We start from the raw sequence: 23,648 nt of genomic DNA on the forward strand, positions 1-23,648 counted from the left end.
TGACATGATTTGTGATTTAAGGATAAGACTATGTAAACTTGAGCAGATGATGTGGAAGCAAAGTTTAAATGCAGATTTTATGGTTATTTTAAAAATCTGAAGCTTCTAGATACACATTGACTGCATGTAGCAAATGAGATCAATGCCTTGGACTCCAGGTACCCTTCAGGGTACAAAGTCTTCCCAAATCCTACTTCGTTTGTAACACCACAGAGACCTTTTAAGTAATAGTTTGTAGTCACATTATCAGAAGCCTAAAACAGCTCCCTGCTTCCCTTACAAGCAGGGGAATTCGTGTTGCCTGTGTTCCATGACAGATGACAGGCTAATTGGTCATTTTGTTTTTTAAAGGTCCAACATAGGAGTTGAAATAATGAAGAACCCTAAGTATATTAGTGTCTCTCAATGCAACAGTAAGTCTCTTCTACCCTCTTTTTCTTTTCTGTTCTCTTGTTTTTTGACATATGGTCTAACTGTATAGACCAAAGACTCAAACTCACAAAGGTCTGCCTGCCTCTGCCTCCCGAGTGCTGGGTCTAGAGGTGTGCTCCGCCACACCCAGTGGGAAGTACTTTTTAATGTTTGTCTTTTGCAGTGGGGAGGGTTTTCTTCAGTATTAATTATAATTTTCTAAATTATAATTCCTAGTAAGTATCCATGATACCAAACAGGCTGGATGCTAAAAGTAAAAACCAATTCAAAGAAATTATTTCATATTCATTTGATAACAGACCTCATCTAGATTCATCCCAAAAGTGAAAATATCAAAACTGGCTGTGCAGATGTCTATGTTGGATAATGGTGGCTTCAGCACTGTAGATTTAGATCTCTAACATTTAACTATACCACTTACCAAGTTTATATGGTATTTTCACCTTATTAAATGTTCAGTGGCAAACACATAGCAATATTACATAGAAAAGAATATTTAAACTGCCTTATCTCCAAAATAACTTCTCGCAAGTCCCACTTTAGCTTATCAATAATACCAGTACACTTGGCAACACATACGGATTTATCATCAATATTCATTCATTTATCCAATAAGTACTTATTGAGGGTCTGGCAGATAATGAGACAGACGTTGTGAGAAAATGGAGAAAACTAAAGGCTTGGAAAGCCACTGATATAAAAGCCATTCAATCTACTGACTCTGGGAAGAAGACATATGCAGAACTTCCATTCCAGTGAGTGTTTGGCTAACCCCAGAAAGATATCTGCAGTCAGAGAATGGGGGGGGGTCAAATCTCATAAAGGCCATAGGAGAGTTTCCAGATACAAGCAATAATCATTCATGCATAAAATCAGTTAAACTTGAGCAAATTCAAATTGTCTCTGTAGATGTTAATTGAGATGAAGGAGAAATATGTGATGTACTCTCTAACTAAGTACTCTTTGCCAGAGTGATTGAGACTTGGTGTGTTATCCTGCACTTTTTCATCAACAACTTTTGAGCAGATAAACTCTAGTAATGAGCAAAATTATCATGAGCAATCGTTAACAGGCCAGTCTGGCAGACATATTGCAGAATATAACCAAGGATGAGGTAAGAATCAGCAAGAGCCTAAACTGCTGTGATTCTTAAACATTATCGTAGAGACTTCAGTGGCATTTTTGATAGAGTTTTAAAGCCTCAGCCCAAATGAGGAAGAGGGGCTTTAAAAGAGTAAAGTTCATCCACAACTGAACAACTGAGTGTGACCCAGAGGGGGACACTTATAGGTGTCACAAAGGGACATATGGAAACAGAAGAAAGTACTGCTTCTGTATACAATGACCTCACATTGAAAAGATGGCATTTTCTCTGCATTTGCTTCTTAGTGCCACTATAACAAAGTGGAGAAAAATGAGGGGAAAACATACTTGATGTTTCAGATGTTCAACATCAGTATCACTGTCTGAGGGTTTCTATTGTTGTGGAGAGATACCATAACTGTGGCAACTCCTATCAAGGAAATCATTTCATTGGGGCTGGCTTACAGTTCAAAGGTTCAGTCCATTATCATCATGGTGGGAAGCATAGTGGAGTGCAGGCAGACATGGTGCCATAGAAGGAGCTGCAAGCTCTACATCTTGATCTACAGGCTACAGAAAGAGACTGCAACTAAATGACTGGGCTTTGAGGGTTTATTCTAGGTGTATTTTCTAATTCTGCCACCAGCGCCATCTTGATACTTTGTCCATAGGTTACAGATAACAGCTGCCCCTGGAGGATGGGTTTCAGGATTAAATACCTAAATATGTAGATGTTCGAATTCCTTATAGACATTCAGTTGTATATCACCTATGCACAACTTCTTATAGACTTTAATCAGCTCTAGAGTGCAAATGCTGGGAAGTAGTCACACCTCAGTATTGCTGAGGGAGCAGTGATGAAGGAAAGGAAGAATTTACATGCAGATAAGTGTTTTCCCTGGATATCTTTCATGCATGATGGTTTCAATCGATGAACACAGAGCCTACAGGTACAGCCAGCTAAGCAGGGGCCAGCGAGATAGCTCAGCAGGGAAAGACATTTGTCACCATCCCTAACCACCTGAGCTTGATTCATAGGAGCTCCTGCTGGAGGAAAGAACTGTCCCGTTTATTGACCACTGACCACTATGGGCATATTCCACTGTGGCACATATACACACATACATTCAAACACATAGAAGATAAATAAATGCAATTTTTAGATGGCACCGAGGGCTAACCATACAGTCCAACCATTTAATAACAGTCTGTTTTGAGGACACAGTCAATCAGAAACTGCAAAGTCCTTGAAAGAAGTACTACATGAGGACAGTACTGCAGAGAGATGACAAGTCCCTAATGTGTACTCCTTTCACCTTGCTTGGTAATAGAAACCATTATTCCAGACCAGCTCATGCTCAGCTTTCTAATGGTCACTGAATTCCATAGCTAAACTTTTTCTAAGAGCATGAATGAAATGATGATATAAGAAAATTCTAGGCCCTGTGTTTAAAAGCAAAGCAACTTTCCTCCCTCTGTCAGTTCTCTCCTTCCTCCTATCTGGACTGCAGCTAAAATTTGAGAAAATATTGCCCCATTAAGCCTGGGATGGCACTGTATCAGAAAGAGCAGAACATCCCCCAACACTACACAACATTAGCTCAGGCCTGCTCACTTGGAAACTGTTCCATGAGGAGGAAATCATTTCTATCTGTGAATCATGCTTATTGACCTTTCTTATAGCATTCCTATCTAACACAGAAATTGATATTAGTATGGGGGTGCTTATGTGACAAAACCTAGACTATGAGATAAGAATTACCTAGGTGTTAGAATACTTGGCTGCCATGCATGATGCCCTAGGATCCAACCTTGCACTCACACATGAGCGCGCACGCGCACACACACACATATATATTACATATGTGTGTGCATCTATATGGTACTCAAGGGTCGTATACCAGCACAGAGAGAATATCAAGACAGTATGACATGAACAGCCATGCTGTTCTATGATAAAACATCAAGTGCCCTGACTCGCAGATGTCTATGAAGGCAGACATGACATAGCTGTCATGTAAGTGGAACTTGAGAAAGCAGCTCATATTGTTATTAGTTCATGTGGGGTACAACTTGCCACTTTTAGCAAAGTCCTACTGAGGCACTGTTGAGCTGGGGATTTCATCCTAAAGCATTCAAATGGACTCATGCTGTTAAGTATTGAGCATTAAGCCTTTGTTAAATAGCATTGCTCTTTCACTAATGAAACAGAGGTAACGGTAAGATTTGCTGATGAGGATATCAACTGGCAGGCCACTGTCACTTTACTCAGGTTTGGAGAAAAGACTTGGTCACCAAAGAACCAACAGGAATGGCAAAGAAAGGAAAAAACATCCCCCTAAGATGATGACTAGATTGAGGAGAACATGAGTAGAGAGGAGTTGAGATGACCCAGAATCTCTCAAAAGATTGAGTAGGGGAATAAAAAGAATTTTCATACCACAGTATTTTTTCACTGTTTCTAAGAATAAATAATTTTGCAATATTTTTTAATATTATGAAAAAAAGAGGAGCCTGGTATGGTGGTGTACTACTTTAATACCAGCACTTTGGAGCAGAGGCAGGCAGATCTCTGAGTTCAAAGCCAGCCTGTTCTACATAGTGAGTTCTAGGCCAACCAGGGCTACACAGAGAGACCCTGCCTGAAAAAAAAGAGAAGAGAGAAAAAGATGAGTTTGGGTGCCTAAAACATACTGGTAGTCAAAAATAAAGTAACGGGAGAAGTTTAAGTTGTTAGAAAAAGAAAATGATAAAGAAAAGGGGTCGGGAACCAAGGGAGGTGACTGGGTGCTTGACTCATGCCATCCAAACCACTTTCCACAAATATCTGTTACCAGAGACTGAAGAGAACGGGACAGAGAAATGTCAGATCGGAACGGAGATTCCCACACCTAGTGGTTACACCTTCCGAGGAAGGTGGACAACAGCCCAGTGCAAGCAGAGTGTGTTAAACTCAAGTCAAATAAATGACTGTTTGAAAGGAAAACTCATTTACCTCCTGGGAGACTCGACGCTGCGTCAATGGATCAACTACTTTCCCAAAGTTGCAAAAAGTATGTCATTATTTTCATATTCTTTCAGAAATCCAAGCTGACCTTACAGTGCTTTGAGTGTGGACTCCCTCCTCTTAGCCAAGGCTGCTGTTTTTTATTTTATTTTACCTTCTATGTTTGCATCTTTAAATATATATCTCCCTCTCATAAATATTACTCTTCCTTTTAACATTTATTCATCATGGCCTTCTAGTTAAAGTTCCTCTCTGTTTTCTTGTCAGCGTTGAAGCCTTTTGATCTTCATGGGACTGGACTATATAAGAAACACTTGCTTCTGGATGCTGACAGGCACATTCTGGTTGAATGGAAAAAACATAGCCATCCTTTCATCACGGTCCAGCTCTACTCTGTGATAGATGATGGTTATATTCCTCAGGAAATTGACCGCTTACCAGGTGACAAAGATACTGTCATCGTCATCACCTTGGGCCAGCACTTTAGACCCTTCCCCATGGAACTTTTCATTCGTAGAGCCATCAGCATCCAAAAGGCTATTGAACGACTCTTCCTCAGAGGTCCTGACACTAAAGTCATCATTAAGGCAGAGAATATCAGGGAGATGTACCTGGATACAGAGAAATTTGGAGATTTCCATGGTTATATTCAGTATCTAACCATGAAGGACATTTTCAAAGACCTTCACGTGGGTATCATCGATGCCTGGGACATGACCATTGCATGTGGCAGCAATATTCTCCACCCACCTGACGAAGTGATTAGAAATCAGATTGTCATGTTTTTAAACTACATTTGCTAATCACTAGAAGACAGTGTCCACCAGCCATGTTATGTGTTTCATCAGTGAAGTTTTATTCAATTTAGGGTCTCAGGAAAACCAAATTTGAAAGAATCAGCCTTGTAAAAGAGATGCAACTCAGTTGAAAGAGTGTTTGCTTAGTATATGTGAAGCCCTGGGCCCACATGAGCACAGCACAGTGGCACATGCTTGTAATTCCAGCACTCAGGAGGACAGAAGTTTAAAATCATCCTTAGTTACATAGTCAGGTCAAGGAGAGCCAAGGCTACATGAGAACCTTCCTTGATAAAGACCTGGTCCCATCTCAACACAAGGGGAGGAGCTCTGTCCTGCCTCAGCTTGATGTGCCAGGCTTTGTACAAGCCCGTGGGGAACCTGTCCCTTTCTGAATGGGGATAGAGGACAGGTGGATGGTGAGGGGTTAGTTGGACAAGGGGAGAAGACGAGGAGAGCAGGGAGGGGAAACTGGTCGGTATGCAAAATAAATGAAAAAAAATGTTGTTTAAATAAAATAGAAAAAAATAATAAGGAACTAAAATTTGGGTCAACATTTTAAAATAATATTCATTTAGATCTATATACTATCTAGACACTGCCACTTTTTACTAATATATTTTATTTTTAATCAAAATATAATTTTATCATTTACTGGCTTTCTCTTCTCCCTTCAATCCACCCCATGTCCCCTGCCTGCCTCTGCCTTTCCCCGATTGTTTTTTTAAAAAGAAGGAACCATTCTTAGATCACAGAAACTAAAATAAATAAATAAACAAAATTAAACACAGTGACATGTTCAGCCTCTAGGCCACACTTTGCAGACACCTTATTTGACAGAACCACAAAATGGATAGAATTGAACAAAAAATCCTCAAAGACTAAAGGGGAAACCAACGTCAAACTGAAAATAAGAGAAAACTCAAGGCACTTAAAAAATAACCAATCAAAATACCATAAGAAGTGTATACTGAATGAAACACAACAATCATTTCTTAGAATGTCTGTGATGCTTTTTCTGGGAAGACATGAAGATGTGATTCCACACAAATCTACTTACTGAGTATACATGTAAATTTTGGAGGTTATTTAAAGTTATTTATAGGAGTACAGATGACTTTTTCTATCCGGTGCTGGAAAACTCAGGACCTGAACCATCCTAGATACTATCCAAGAGGCACTTCTAGTCCATTTCTTAGGTTGGAAATAGGAGACAGGCTTTTGTATGTTGTGTCTCAATTAGAATCCAGGCTGAGAAAAATAGATGTCAGCTAATAATCCTCCCGGATCATAAAAAATTCAAGGCCAGCCCAGTCTATAAAGCAAGTTCCAGGCTAGTGTGGACAAAGGAGGACAAACAGCAGTCATAGTCCCAGGCTGGTTGGTTATTTTCTTAGAAAAATAAGAGGCTAAATAGAAATTTTGAGATTTTAGCCTAACACAAGTTCAACACACAAAAAATCAATATTGTTATCCCTGTAGAAACAGATGATCAGACAATATGACCTTAAATTGTATGGTATCTGCATAGCAATTATGCATACCTTTCAGTATATTAAACCATAGTCATTTGGTACTTTTTTTTTTTTTTTTTTTTTGGTCCATGATAACTTACCTTTTAAATATTTACTATGGTGGAACAGATATTATACTTATAAGTATGTATACAACTTAAAAATTAATGCAAATCTTTAAAAACTGCTTGTCTGAGTAACTCAATGGTTAGGAATAAATACAAAGGGAATTGTATAAGATCTGGGTACACACTATACCCAAACAGAAGGATTAGGCACCTCTATAATTTAAATGCAATTCTAGTCAAAGTTTGAATAGATTGTGTGTGTGTGTGTGTGTGTGTGTGTGTGTGTGTGTGTGTGTGTGTAATAAATCATTCTAAATTTTCTAAGGGAATACAGGGACCCAAAACAAAAGATATTGCTGAGAAATAATAGAGTTAAACAAGTTCCTTTCCAAATATCAAGATTTGTTTTAAAGCTATCAAATTGTGTGACTGTGCCAATATGTCAGAAACAGCCCTGTCCGTGGTCACTTACTTTGTGATAAACAGGACATTGATCAGCAATGAGGAAGACTGTTTCCTGAATCAGAAGTTCAGGGAAGATGCTGGGGGCATATCTATCAGTAAAGTGCCTGCTATGCAGGCATGAGAAGCTGAATTTGGATCCTCAGAACCCACATCAAAAGTCAGATATAATAGTGCATGGCTGTAATCCCAGTGCTGGAGAAGATGAGACAGGGCGATCCCTGAAGTTCACTGGCCAGCCAACTTAGCAAAATCGGTGAGCTACAGCTGCAGTGAGAGACCCTGTCTCAAAAAATAAAGTGGAGAGAGATTGAGGAAGTCACCTGATGTCAACTTCTGACCTCCATATGCACCCTCACACACAAGTATGCACACACCCCCACAGATGCTTATGCATACCAACACATCAATAAATAAAAGTTCTGGGAAAGCGGAACATAAGAAAGTTTCCCCACATTACACTGTTCACCAAAAATAAAATAAATTTCAGGGGGAATAAAGCTGTGATTGTGAAAAACAAAGCAGGGAAGCTTGCTAAATTGTGTTCCATCCTAGGCAGAGTGTTGGCTTTTTAAGAACATGTAAATGTTCGTGGATTTAGGTTTCATCCCACTGTATGTGACAGCTATGCAGTTCCAGTCACTGTGACTCTCCACATAACCCTGATAGCACCCAAACCATCAATCTCACCCTGCCATGCCATAGTGACACCACCTGCAGGTACTTACATCTTCAAGGACTGGTAAATACCAGTCGACAAACTCACACAGGTCCTTGAATGACAAGAAGCAATTCTCAGATAGTTGAAGATAAAACAGTCCAGTATCTCAGAGGCCTCAAAGCAGATTATTTTCTTAGATTTGGAAAATACCGGTTGGTTTGAGTATATTAAATTAAGAACTGCTTATGAAAAAGAGCCAAGCATAGCTGGGAGTGGTGGCTCCTGCCCTTAATCCCAGCACTCAAGGAGGAAGAGGCAGGCAGATCTCTGTGAGTTCAAGGCCAGCCCCAGGACACAGAGCTACATGGAGAGACACTGTCTCAAGAAATAAAGAAGGGGGAAGAGGAGGAGAAGGAAGGAGGAAGGAGGAGGAAGAAGAGGAGGAGGAAGAGGAAACAGAAGCAGAAAGAGTAGACACCAAGCTGGAAAGTAAGAAGAGACATCTGTAAAACACAGAATAGAGGCTCACTTTCTATTTCCAGACTGACAACATGAAATCCAGATTGACAAATTGGAATGCATAGCTCTAACAAAAAGTTTTCAGCCTTCAGAAAACTATAAGCAACCAGAAGATGAATGACAAGCAGGGTGGGAGGCACTTGTAACTTATATCCTTAAAACTAAGCAAATGTATCTGTCATTTAGAGATCTCTTTAAGAAAAAGATCCAGAGAGAAAAATTAGCCATACAGTAAATGTGTGTTAGCCCTGTATGTTTATAACTCAGAAATTAAAATGGCCTTTATGCACAGAAAAAGTAATGCATTTTTTTAAAAGAGAAATGTACATTAAAGTTGAACTGAGAGATTTCTCATCTATCAGACTGGCAGAAATCCAAGTCTGAAAGTACACTGTGCTGATGGGCCTGTGGAGAAGGCAGCGCTCTCAAGCATTGCTGATGGAAACACAAAACAGCATGATGCCTGTGGAGGAAAATTTGGGAACGTTAAGAAAAATTACGTATGTATTTGTTTACCTTTTGTCCCAGCATTTGTGAAGATACTAGCAAAAAAAACGCAAAATGACTATGTACAAGATTATCCACCAGAGCATGATTAGTGACTGAAAAAAATGTGAAAGCAAATCAAATATGCATCTGATGGAGGACCAGTGAAATGAATTATGATGCATCTTTCAAAACAACCCAGTGCAGTATAAAAAGAGAATAGGAAACTCTATAAACTGTAACAATGAAACCTCCAGGATAAGCAGAGGAAAGAGTATTGCAGTCTGCACTGTGCAACCTCTTGGGTAATAAAAATGGAAGGATACAATTAAATGCATTTGTTTATACTAACAACAAGAAGCCAATGGAAAACAAGCAAGAAGTGGATAAAATGTCCTTTGTAAAAACTTGAAGAATTTGTGAGTAGAAATAAGACATCTTCAACATACGGTTACATAGTTTTCATTCTGGAACCTCATGATTTACATAGTCAACAAATTAAATCAAATTTAAAAAAAAAAAAAGAAGAAGAAGAAGAAGAGACTGGTTCAATATCTGACCCACATGATGGCGAGTGAGGACCAGAGTGAGAACCAGAGTTATGCTCTGACCTCCACCCATGCATCACGGCGCCCTCGCCCCTACACACAAAATGCATAAAAATGTAATGCATTGTTCTTTTTTAAAAATAAATCCTGAAAAATAAATGCAGTCACTACTTACCAACAGGCTTACACTCTGAGGAACATTTCCAGGGGTGCTTGTGCTACACAAGAGTTGCTTACAGAAACCAAGGTGGTATAGGTCAGTCAGTCAGCATGCAATTGGGAAACATAATGCCAGCACAACACATGTGTTGTTTTATAATAAACTATATTTGTCATAAATACAAGGAAATACTATCAAATGACAGCATATTAACTGTATGAGCCAGTAACATGCTTAGTACTATCATCATGAGTTGTATCTGTGTTTAACTGCTAGACTTTTGTAGGACCAGCATCAGAGTATGTTCATAAGTGCATCCACCAGCATAGATACCAATAATGTGTCTGATTAAAAATTACATGATAGCACCAACACCAGCAGCAATAGGAGATTCTCAGCCCCATTATGACCTGGTGGGACCACTTTTGTACATTCAGTCAACTGTTGATGGGACCATATCATGTGCAGTGTGACTACAAATCCAGTGCAAATTAGTGTGCCACATAAAACACTTCATTTGCTTTTTGTTTTCTCTCTGGGATTAACACATTTAAGAATGACACTTTCACAATACTTCCTCCAGTGAAATGTATCTTTAGAATAATTAGAACTTGGGCCTAGAAAGATGAACCAGTGGCTAAGAGCACTTCCTGCTCTTTTACAAGGCCAGAGTTCAATTCCCAGCACCTATCTCAGGCAGCTCACAACCACCTTCAACCACAGCTCCAGGTGATCTGACACCCTCTTCTGGTTCCCACTGGTACCTACACACACACACACACACACACACACACACACACACACACACACACACAGAGAGAGAGAGAGAGAGAGAGTTCTAAAAAATCTTTTAAAATGGAACATAAAAATACCTTTTGCACAGTAATCTTCCTATCAGAAAAAATATGAGTATTACTTTGCAAGTGTTGTTATATTTTGTTGGATAGATAAATGATTATCTTAATGATATTAAGGAAATTAGACTTTTAGTGTAAAAAGATACAAGTTAAAAGGTTTGTAATTTATTTTTGAAATTAAAATATAATTACATTGTTTCTCTTCCAACTCTCTCCTCCTTTTTCCTATGTACCCTCTCATTCTTCTCTCTCAAATCTATGGTCTCTTTTTCTTTAATTATTGTTGTTGTGGTGGTGTGTGTGTGTGTGTGTCTCTGTGTGTGTATCTGTGTGTGTGTGTGTGCACGTGCACATGCACATCTCAATACATAAATATAACCCATTCAGTCCATAATAAGTAACTTGTATGTATATGATTTCAGAACTGACCACTTGGTCTTGGGTATATTGTCAGCTCCATTCAAGTTCACTGTGGGGATGAGAACCCCATGTTCTAAGCATAGAGTGACCCTACAGAGTTCCGGTGGCCCAACGATAGCATCAGTCCTAGGCCCACATGCTACCTAAAAAGAGATGAACAATTTCTACAAGGTTTAAATCCCATAGGGAAGAAGGGAAGGACAAAAGAAGTTGTAGATATACAGACATCCATTTTCATAAAACAAACACAGTTGGACAGATAATTACTCCCCATTCCAATATCAGTGGGTGACCTTACTGCACACTCACAAATAGCTGAATCGTGTGGAAAAATAAAGTCAGCAAAGAAACTACTTATGCCCAGCAGTGGGCCAGCAGGTCAGAATCCTGAAAGCAGGCCCCTCCACTACCATCACAACCCATTGTAACCTCTAAGACCTACTCCGCAGCTCAAACTCACCAAACAAATTCATTATCTTCCCCCTGGCCAACCATCCCTGGCAACATCAACTACCTCTAGAAGCACAAGTTCCAAGTATACCAATTGTAAGAACAGCCCCACTCTGCTGCCCCATCCCACCTGTCCCAGCAACCTTCCTGTGAATAAGCCCTCTCAAGCAAGATCAGCAGACCCTGTAAGGACAAGCACCACCCACAACAGTTGGAAGAACAGGTACAGGTGAAACCTACACCAATTGGAAGAACAGAGTTCATAGGCATAGGCATAATCCACACCAGTTGAAAGAATAGACCCCATAGGCACAAGCAAAGCCCACACCAAGCAGAAGAATTGGATCTAGGAACACAAACCCCCACAACCCTCAGCTGACACAACCCTACTCGACCAGACAACCAGCCAATCACCAGAACCCTTGGTCATTCAGGAAAAAAGACAATAAAGGAACAAAAAACCCATCTAACAAAGACATCACAAGAATCAACACCCTGTACCTATCATTATCCCAAAAGCAGACGGATAAACGGCAGTATATGAATACATTCAACCACATACAGAGCAATATGGCATCTCCAGAACCTAGTGGTTCTACAACAACAAGACCTGAACATCCCAATGCAGATGAAGCAGAAGTATACAACCTTAAAAATAAATTTATGAAGATGATAGAGACCCTTAAAAGGGAAATGAAAAATTCCTTAAAGAAATTGAGGAAAAGACAAACAAAAATAGAGGAAATCAATAATCTCTTCAAGAAAGCCAAAAAAAATCAAACAGTTCAAGACTTGAGAATCTCAACAGACCCCCCCCCAAAAAAAAAACAGCTTAAGGGTAGAATTAAACAACACAAATAACATAAAGCCTACAAACTCATGGGAACTGAACAATGTTCAACTGAATCACCACTGGATCAAGGAAGAAATAAAGAAAGAAATTAAAGACTTCCTAGAATTCAATGAAAATACTCAAACTTATGGGACACTTTGAAAGCAGTGCTAAGAGGAAAGTTCATAGCACTAAGTGCCTACATAAAAAATTTGGAGAAATTTCACACTATAAACTAAGCAACACACATGAAAGCTCTAGAACAAAAGGAAGCAAACTCACCCACGAGGAATAGACAATAGGAAATAATCAGAGAGCTGAAATCAATAAAATAGAAACAAAGAGAACAATATAAAGAATCAGTGAAACAAAGAGTTGATTCTTTGAGAAAATTAACAAGTAGACAAACCCTTATCCAAACTAACCAAAAGTCAAAGAAGAAATAACCAAATTAACAAAATCAGCAATGAAAAGAGGGACATAAAAACAGACACTGATAAAATCCAGAGAATTATTAGATCTTACTTCAAAAAACTAGACTCCACAAAATTGGAAAACCTAAAAGAAATGAACAATTTTCTAGATAGTTACTAAATACCAAAATTAAATCAAGGCTAGTTCAACAGTTTAAATAGACCTATAACCCCTAAGAAATTAGAAGCAGTCATTAAAAATCTCCCAACCAAAAGAAGCTTGGGCCAGATGGTAGAATTCTACCATAATTCCAAAGAAGAGTTAATTCCAATATCCCTCAAAAATTTTCACTCAATAGAAACAGAAGGAACATTGCTAAACTCTTTTTTATGGGTTTATAGCTACCCCAATACCTGAACAACACAAAGATGCAACAAAGAAAGAGAATTACAGATCAATTTCTAGCATGTACAAGCTGACAACCAACATCAAATGAAATGGAGAGAAACTCAAAGTGATGCCACTAAAATCAGGAACAAGACAAGGCTATCCCTATCTATTCAACATAGTACTAGAAGTTCTAGCTAAAGCAATAAGACAACAAAATGGGATCAAGGGGATACAAATTGGAAGGGAAGAAATCAAAAGTTTTGCTGTTTGCACATTATATGATAGTATACATAAATGACACCAAAAATTCTACCAGGGAACTCCTGCATTTGATAAACACCTTCAGTAATGTGGCAGGACACAAGATTAACAAAACAAAACAAAAAATCAGTAGCCCTCACAGTTGATAAATACCTTCAGTAATATGATGGGATAAAAGATTAATTCAAAAAAAAATCAGAGAAGTTATCAGAAAAATGGAAAGATTCCCCCATGCTCTTGGATAGGTAGAATTAACATAGTAAAAAAAAAATGGCAGTCTTATCAAAAGCAATCTAAAGATTTAATGCACTCCCCATCAAAATCCCAACACAATTCTTTGCAGACCTCAAAAGGACAATACTCAACTTCATATGGAAAAACAAAAAACCCAGGATAACTAAAACAATCTTCTTCAATAGAGGAACCTTGAAGGGATCACCATCCCTGACTTCAAGCTCTACTATAGAGCTAGAGTAATAAAAAAAAAAGTCTAGTATTGGCATGAAAACAGACATATAGATTAATGGAATAAAACTGAAGACCCTGACATAAATCCACATACCTATAAACACCTGATTTTTGGCAAAGAAGTCAAAACTATACAATGGGGGGGGCATCTTCAACAAATGGTGGCATAATATAGATCCATATTTATCCCCATGTACAAAACTCCAAGTAGATAAAGACCTCAACATAAATCCAGTTACCCCAAACCTGATAGAAGAGAAAGTGGGAAGTAGCCTTGAATGCATTGGCATCGGAAACCACTTCCTAAATATAACATCAGTAGCACAGAGACTGAAATGGAAAATTAATAAATGGGACTTCCTGAAACTGAAAAGTTTCTGTAAGACAAAGGACACTGTCATTAAGACAAAACAGCAGCCTACAGAATGGGAAAAGATCTTTACCATCCCCACATCTGACAGACTGCTGATCTCCAAAATATATAAAGAACTCAAGAAGTTTGACATCAAAATACCAAATTATTCAACCCTAAAATGGGGTACAGAGTTAAACAGAGAAATCTCAACAGAAAAATATCAAATGGTTGAGATACACTTAAAGAATTGTTCAACATCCTTAGCTATCAGGAAAATGCAAATCAAAATGACTCTGAGATACCATCTTACACCTGTCAGAATGACCAAGATCAATAATGTTAATGACAGCCTCCTCTGGAGAAGATGTGGAATAAGGAGAACACTACTTCACTGCTGCTGAGAGTGTAAACTTGTACAGCTACTTTGGAAATCAGCATAGTGGTTTCTCAGAAAAATTGGGAATCAATCTATCTTGAGTCCTAGTGATACTGCTCTTGGGCATATACCCAAAGGATGCTCAATTATACCACAAGGACATTTGCTCAACTATTTTCACAGCAGCTTTAGTCATAATAGCCAGAAACTGTAAACAACCTAGATACCTCTCAACTGAAAAATTAATAAAGAAAATGTGATGCATTTAAACAGTTGAATATTACTCAGCAGAGAAAAACAGCAATGACATTATGAAATTTTCAGGCAAATGGATGGAACTAGAAAAATAATCCTGAGTGAGGTAACCTAGACCCAGATAGTCAAACAGGTATGTACTCGCTCATAAGAGGATATTAAATGTAAAGCAACGGATAACCAGGCTACAATCCACAGACCCAAAGAAGCTAGGTAACAAGAAGGACCCTAAGAGGGACACATGGATCACCCTGGGAAGGGGAAATGGATAAGCTTTCCTGGGTAAACTGGGGTGGACAGAGTTAGAGGGGTGGGAATGGGGGGTGGGAACATGAAGGATGAGGATGGTCAAGTTGGTAGAGAGAGGAAGAAGGAGAGCAATAAAAGAGATATATTGATAAAAAGAGCCATTATGGAGTTATGGAGAAACCTGGTGCCAGGGAAACTCCCAGGAATCCATAAGGATGACCCCTACTAAGACTCCTGGCAATAATGGAAAGGATGCCCGAACTGTCCTTCGCATGTAATCATGCTGGTGACTATCCCAACTGTCATCAGGGAACCTTTATCCTGTAACTGATGGAAGCAGATGCAGATATCCACAGCCGAGCACTGAGCCAAGCTCCAGGAATCCAGTTGAAGAGAGGGAGAAGGGATTGTATGAGCAAGGGGGGGTCAAAATCATGACAGGGTGACCTGCAGAGACAGCTGACATGAGCTAGTGGAGTTCATGGATTCTGAGCTAACAGCTAGGGAGCCTGCATGGGACTGACCTAGGCCCTCTGCATGTGGGTGACAGTTGTGTACCTTGGTCTGTTTGTGGGGCCCCTAGCAATGGAACCAGGACCTGTCCCTGGTGTATAAGCTGGCTTTTTTTGGAACCTGTTCCCTATGGTGGGATGCCTCACTCAACCTTGACGCAGTGGAGAGGTGCTTGGTCCTGCCCCAATTTGATATGCCACGCTTTGTTGATGCCCATGGGAGGTCTTACCCTTTCTGAATGGAGATGAAGAAGGATGATGGGGGTACATAGGAGGAAACGGGAAAGAAAGAAGTGAGGGGAAACTGTGGTTGGTATATAAAATAAATAAAAAATTTAATAAAAAAGAAGAAACTACTTATACTTACACATCTCTATTGTAGATCAAATATGTACAGAATATTCCATTCAACAGCAGAATAATGCATACTCTTGTCATCAGCATGAGTATGCTTTTTCCAAAACAAACTATATTTTAGGCCATATGACAAGTCCTAACAAAAATAGGAAAAAATTAGAAATAATTTCTTTCTTATCTACTAGAAATCAACGAGATTTCTAGAAATCAAGAGGGAGGAAAAACTACAGAACTATCAAAACACACAGAGATTGAACAATACACCATTGAACAGTGGGTCATTGCAGAAATCAAGAAAAACTTTCTTGTATTATATTAATGTATGGGTTAGGGGAGGGCAGGTGGAGCCCATATGTACCATGGTGCATGTACAGCTGTCAAAAATCAATACAATGGCAATGGTTCATGTAGGCCTCTGGGATCAAACCCCACACACTTAGCATATGCACACGTGATAACAATAAATAATTGTACAGGGAACCAGAACATTTTACAGAGAACTCAAAACAGAGTAACAGCATACTCACCTATGAACTGGGAACAAAGTTCTGTGTTCATAATAAGGATGGTCCTTTGAACTGCTTTTTAAATTTTTATTTATTAATATAAGTAATTGTGTGTGAGAGAGAGAGAGAGAGAAAGAGAGAGAGAGAGAGATTGATATTGGACATGGGAACATCTGTAGAAGTCAGAGGACAGCTTTGTGGAGTTTGCTCTTTCCTTCCACCTTTGCATGGGTTGAAGTTGTGGGGCTTGAACTCGGATCATCAGGCTTGTACAGTAAGCACTTTAATCACTGAGGCATCTCAGAATCCCAGGATGTTCTTTAATGCTGTGATTTCTGGGTAAGGTGGAGGGACAAAGGCTGACTTTACAATGGAAGGAATGTGAAATTAGCTAAGGACCAGGAAGCCTGGGACTTCCACACAATTTACAATCACCTTGATTATGCTATATGTGCTGAGAGCCAGAAACGCCTTGGTGGAGAAGACATTGAAGTAGCTCTGCGGAAGGTGAGGCTCTGTTCTGAGACTCATTCGTTCATTGAACTCTTGTTTAATCAGCAGCTATTGCTTGGGAAGCCATGAGATGCACAGAGCTCAACAAGACAGACATGCTCCCTACCTTCATTTACTGAGCATCTAGACAGAATACAGATAAGCAGTGAGTTAGTGCAATCTTGTGTAACACCTGTCACAGAAGGATGCCAGGGGACCCAGGACCCACCTGTCAGAGATTCAGAGAATGTGTCCTAGAGGAAGAATTCATGGAAGCAAATAAAGAGGCTGAAGAACAACCCAGAGAGAAGGAGTATTCCAGAAGGAATTATATGGTCCAAAGCAGTCCTGTTTCTATGTGACCTAGTATACACACCCCTCCCTTGTTTGCTATCTCATTTCAAATGGCTCATGCAGTGGCTCATAGAATATTGCTGGCACTTCTACTAGAGTAACTTTATGTCTCACTTTTACAATTACCAAAGTCCACAAAGATTATAAGGAAAAGGGCTACTTTCTTCATTTGTTCAATAGAAGCCATCACAGTTTAATCTACTCCAGGTCAGACTTATACTGCCTGGTGATATATTGTATGTGAAAACATTTTCCTTTAAAGTTATAGAAGATGTAATATTCTGATAGTTTAATGACAACTTTATAATTTGAGATGTGAATTTGAGTGAAATGTAGAGTTCAAACTGAATTAAAAAAAACATTTTGTGTGTGTGTGTGTATGTGCATGCACACGCACGCACACACACACGTGTACACACTCAATATGGGGCTTGTGTAGGGCTTCTCTCTTTCTATCATGTGGGCCTTAGGAATCAAACCCAGGTTGTCAGGTTTAGCAGCAAGCTCCTTTACCTGTGCAGCCATCCTACCAGCCCTCCTACTTAACATTAAATGACTGCGTTTTGACCTTGGATGCCTTATAATAGAGACTCTAGAATGTTTGTAAACCAATGGGTAAAATGTTCCTGGAGTTGAAAAGGTAGTTCAGTGATTAGAGCACTCAATGCTCTTACAGAGGACCCGAGTTCCATTCTCAGCATCCATACTGGTTGGCTCACAACCATCTGTCATTCCAGATCCAAAAGATCCAATGCACTCTGCTGGCTTCCTTGGGCACTGACACATAGGACACACACACACACACACACACACACACACACACACACACACACACACACAATACAGGAAGTGGTGATCAACCAAAATTATCAAGTACCCAGATTCAGACTACAGTGTCAGCAGATACAAGAATGTCAGATGGGACAATGTGAAGCAACTACACATTATGGATGTGGTGGTGGATGTACATATTAATAACTAAGATGTCCTACATCAGCTTTCAAAGCCAGAATGGTTAAAGAATCATCGTTTGCTGTTTTTGCAAGAAAACAGGAAGTGAGAATGGCTATTTGTAAGTGTTCCAAACATAATTTATGTAATAACAAATATGTTCTTGATCCCAAATGAATGAGTGTTATAGATTCCTCTGTTTAGGGGATTGAGCTTCTTAGACTTATTTTTTTTTAATTCTTTCTTAAGGGTCCCAGGTGGATGGCTTAGCAGGTAAAGGAACTCATGATCCAAGTTCGATCCTCAGGACCCACATGGTGGAAGGAAAGAACTAGATCCCACATGTGGGTCCTCTGGCTTCCATGGAGCACATGTAACAAGCCCCTCTTGCCATTCTCCACATATCTAAATAAATAAAGGCAATTAAAAATTTCCTTTTTGAGTATTGAATAACACCTAGACTTCAAAGACAGCTGCAGTGGCTTGACCCAGACTTTAAACCACAATCACGCCAATGTCGATGTCTTGAGTGTGGGCCCTAACATCAGCCAACTGCCATGGTTTGGAGAGATGGCTGCATTCATCTCTGCTTCAGTGGTGTAAAGAACACATATGCACACCAGTGTCAACATGAGCATCTGTGTGGGTGTGGGTAGAGGACTGCACAAACACAGAAGACAAGTTTACTTTTCTATTCACATCCACTCAACCACGCATGGTTATTGACACAGCACAGGTGTTCAGTAAGGGAGTGCCTGACAGCCACTAGTCAGTAAAGGACACAAAAGGGGGACACAATCTGCCAGCTTCCTCCTCCTCTATATGCCAAGGAAGGAGAAAAAGATAGGTGGTGCTTTTGAAAATTGCTGCATGTAGAAGGAGCCGTGTGTAATACTGCTGTTGAACATAGCTTCTGTGGAGTTTTTTGGTTGTTGGTTTTTCTGGTTTGGTTTAGTTGTGTGCGTGGAAGGGAATTTGTGTGTGTGTGTGTGTGTGTGTGTGTGTGTGTGTGTGTGTGTGTGTGTGTGTGTTGTTAGCTTGTTTGATTGGCTAATTGGTTGGGAGGGTAGCCTTAAAGTGAAAAGGTGAATAAAAATACAATATTGAGATAAAGTCGTTAGCTTCCAGCAATTATTCTTTGGAAAGGACACAGATTTCTGAAATTTGCAAACAGACCGAGTTAAATACCATCAATGATTCTATGAAAATAACTTTCACTTACTTACCTTGAGGGAGATTTCTACTCTATGGGGTGGATTTACTGCCTCCCAAAGCTGTTAAAAGTACATTTCTCCTGTTTTCATTTTAAATTTTAAGTTCAGTTCTCTGAAAGTCATTAAATGTGATCTTTCTGCGTTGTCGGTGTTATTCATCTTTTAGATTTGTGTTTCATTATTATAAAATATTCACATCTCCTGTCACCAAAACATATTAAAAATATAAATCCTCTTCACATGCCCTTCTAGAAGCTCTGCCATTGCAGTCTTGTAAGCTAATGGTCATTGTGACGATTCTCTAAATTTAATTGTCTTACATCTCCATATCTTCAAGTTACTTTACCTTTCTTTATTTGTGAGTGGGGTGGGAGTGGGCACACATGTGAAGGTCAGAGGACAAGTTTTGGGCATCAGTTCCCTCCTCCAGGCTCCAGGTTAGAACTCAGCTCCTCAGGGTTGGCAGCAAATACCTGTCCTCGTGGAGCCATCTCAACAGCCCACTATCGTATGCTTCAAAGCTTCAGTCTGAAATAAGTTTTCTAAGCCAGGCTTTCTTCCAAACCTTTTAAGCAAAATGGTAGAAATCGTAGAACACCAACAGACAGAGACCAGTCAGGGGCCTCTACTTTCTCTCCTTCCAGGAAACACTAGAGCAATCGGAGAGCAAACCATCGGATGCTCAGCTTTCTTTCATAAGTGTGAGACCTGCACCCTACTATGCGCATGGTTTGGACTCTGGAGAGCATTCACTGGGACTATTGGTTTCTTGTAGCTTGAAACAAAGACTTGGATCAGGATAACGGATAACAGCACAAATAAAGGCAGTTTGTTAAAGGAGAAAAGCACCTCAGAGATTGAATGTGGGCCAGAAAGCTAGGTAGACAATCAGTGGTCTTGGACCAAAGAGTTAGGATGCTTTGTAAGCCATTTACATAGTTCCTGCTTTGTTCACATGTATGTATCGAGAACTTTGCTAGAGCATGTTGTCCTTTATTTGGTGATGGTGCAAGAGAGGGAGTGTTCCAGTCTTTCTGTTACTGTGTTTTTTCTTCTATGTAGATCTCTGTGTGTATGGATGCATGGGTGCATGGGTGCACGGATATGTACATGCCTCTCTCTCTCTCTCTCTTTGTGTGTGTGTGTGTGTGTGTGTGTGTGTGTGTGGGTGTGTGTGTGTGTGTGTGTGTGTGGGCCCGTGCACGCATATGTGCGTGCATAGGCATGCATGATGCCCAGAAGTCAATGTTAGTGTCTTCTTCAATCTCTCTCCATGTTATTTTTTTTTTTCAGTATCTCACTAACCTTGGAGTTTGCTATTTCAGACTCACTGCTGGCTAGCTAGCAAGCCAGAGGCATCTACTTGCATCTGCCTCCAGTGCTAAGGCTGCAGTCATGTGCAGCCAGTCCTGGAATGTTCTGAGCTCTGAGTGTTGGTACTCTGGTCCTCGATTCTTGCTCAGCAAGTGCTCCCCCCCCCCACCCAGCCATATCCCCAGCCCTCATACTTTAATCTCAACTCTCTCTTCCTTTCCTACCACATCCCCACCACTGAACCAAGCCTGGAGCTCACTTGCACTGAGACATGGAACCCGAATGCTGAGGACACAAACAGCACGGGGGATCTGATTCCTTCCCCTCATATTCATCCCCAGTGACAGAAATAAATTGATCTTGGGGAATCTAATCATAACTCTAGTTACTAATCTTGTTTGAGGCTGGTCCCTCTCTGTCTTCTAATTGAATAAAACAGGGAGTAGCCATCATTGCCAGAGAAAGAGTTCCCAGCAGAACCCCACAAATCTTGCTTATTCTTTCCCCATGTTGAAATAAACATAATTAGTTTTCTTTACAGGGGATATTGTTCATAAGTACCTTAAATTTTAAAAATTACAATTGGCAAATTTTTTTTTGGTCATAGTAAGTATAGACACTAAAGAGTGAAGCTCAGACCCATTAAGGGTATCTAATAAAGGTCTTCAACCACAATAAAGAGAGTACTTAGGCCACTGCATCACTATGCTGATGCGGATTCTATCAGCTGCAGACAACAAATGCTTATGTAAGTAATGAGAATGAGTATTACTACCTGGACTCAGATGATAGATACATGAGCTGGGGACGTGGCCCAGCGGTAGAGTACTTGTCTTATACATGCAAGGTCCTGGGCTCAGTTTCTAGTACTACAAATACTTTACCTGGTCATTTATACCTATAATAAGAGCATTATGGAGTCAGAGACAGGGTGATCACAAGTTCTAGTCTATCCTTGGCTACATCCCAAGACCAGCTTAAAATCAAAATGACAGCTGGATTCACCTCTTGCCTAGTAGCATCAGAGGTCCCAGTGGCTTATAGTTGTGGGTCTTCATCCCCTTTAGAAAAGCCATCTTCACATACCATGAAAGTGGATATGTATCAACCTAGATGGTATATTAGTCCAAATGCTCTGGAGTAACAGCATTTACAGGTTGTGGTCCAGCTAATCTAACAATGGCCCCCTATGTACGGAAGGTCCAAGAATCCAGTAGTTGTTCAGTCCATGAGGCTGGATGTCTTAGCTAGTCTTTGGTATATGCTGAAATCCTGAATAAGTACCAGTGAAGGAATGGACTTGCTAGAAAGGATGGGAAGAAGCAGGCAGAGAGAGAGAGAGAGAGAGAGAGAGAGAGAGATTCCCCCTTCCATGACCTTTATATAAGCTTCCAGCAGAAGGTGTAACCCTGAAAGAAGGGGGTCTTCCCACCTCAAAAGATCTGGATTAGAAGAGGATCCCCCCACTTCAAATGATCTAATTAAGCAAAAAAATAAAATCCCACCCATCTATTTTTGGGCCTTTAGTTAATTTCAGATGTAATCAAGTTGATGACCAAGAATAGCCATCACAATGGGGATACTAGTCTAACAACATGGGGCGGGAAACTCTTTGACATTCGTCTCTTTAAGACAGTGGTCAACTCTGAGACCATACCTCCCCATGCAGAGTGTTAAAGGCTGTAGTGAGGCATGGGTCTTATAACCACTCCTGATATAGGGTCCTACCTGGCTCTTCCATGCTCTTTTTGCCCTATGTGCTATCCCAAACTAAATCACATAGTGTAAAACTTCTTTCCCACTCCTGAAAATTAAAAAAAAAAGCCAGGTATTTTCCTTTAGGGAATTTTCTGAAGGCTTGCTCCCCACTCCCAACCCCATGCTCCATCCTGCTCATGAAGGCTCCCTCTTAATGAAGCTCCTGTCAAAGTTTTAAAGAGAAGCCTGGATTTAATATAATCACATTGTTCTTGCCTAATGCTCTTACTCCCCAATGCCCTTTCTCCTAATAAAGCTAATTCCTGAAGGGTACCTGTGTGTCAATTTCTTTCCAAAAACAACTACCACCATTCCATTCTTAAATTCAATACCACCCTATCACCCATTCTCCATCTTAGGAAGGAATCTGTTTGAGTTGTGTGTACATCCCTGAACCAGCCACTTGAACTGGAAAGACAAACTTATGTGTTCACAACTCCTGTGGTGGCTCACAGGACATCAGATATGACAAGGTACCAACCTAAACAGAAGGAATGAGAAGGACTGAGCCCTAAGGTAGGGAAGTTGCTCAGCCAGTTAAGTGATTCATTTTACTTTTCAAATATTTGAATCATTTTTAATTATGTGCATACTGAGTGTCTGTGTGTATGTATATGTACCATATGCTTGCCTGGTGCTAACAGAAGCCAGAAGAGGTTATAAGATTCCACCAAAACTGGAGTTCAGAATGATTCTATGTCTCAGACACTTTCCTTTAAAGAAAAAATTCTATACACACTTAGTTTCCCATCAGCACCTTTTTAAAAAATTATGTATAACAGTTTGAAAGAAATTTGCTGCTAAAGGGAGTTGCACTTTTAGGAGGTGTGGTTATGTTGGAATAGGTGTGGTCTTGTTGGAGGAAGTGTGTCACTGTGGAGGTGGGCTTTGAGGTCTTCTATATGCTCAAGCCATACCCAGTGAATCCATCTGCTTCCCATTCCCTGCATATCTTTAGACTGGTACCTCTTTAGTACTGTCTACCTGCACACAGCCATGTACTGCAATAATGAAAATGGACTGAAGTTTTGAACTGTAGGCCAGCCACCACAATTAAATGTTTTCTTTGTAAGAGTTGCCATGGTCCACCAGGTGTGGTTGTGTACACCTTTAACCTCAGCATTCA

The 23,648-nt window shown here is 40.0% G+C and overlaps 1 protein-coding gene across 4 annotated transcripts in view; it reads left to right on the forward strand.

Annotated features, from left to right (window-relative positions):
- Positions 1-6,109, forward strand: part of LOC127231664 (NXPE family member 1) — a 30,489-nt gene extending 24,380 nt beyond the window's left edge. For all 4 annotated transcript variants that reach the window (XM_051197357.1, XM_051197360.1, XM_051197359.1 and 1 more), the window contains 3 exons: positions 352-413; positions 4,353-4,568; positions 4,790-6,109. In XM_051197357.1, coding sequence (XP_051053314.1) covers positions 352-413; positions 4,353-4,568; positions 4,790-5,325 — 814 coding nt within the window. In that variant the 3' untranslated portion in view covers positions 5,326-6,109. The remainder of the gene's footprint in view (positions 1-351; positions 414-4,352; positions 4,569-4,789) is intronic.
- The last annotated feature ends 17,539 nt before the right edge of the window (positions 6,110-23,648 follow it).

The sequence above is a fragment of the Phodopus roborovskii genome, unplaced genomic scaffold (genome assembly GCF_943737965.1).
Source record: "Phodopus roborovskii unplaced genomic scaffold, PHOROB, whole genome shotgun sequence".
NCBI lineage: Eukaryota > Metazoa > Chordata > Mammalia > Rodentia > Cricetidae > Phodopus > Phodopus roborovskii.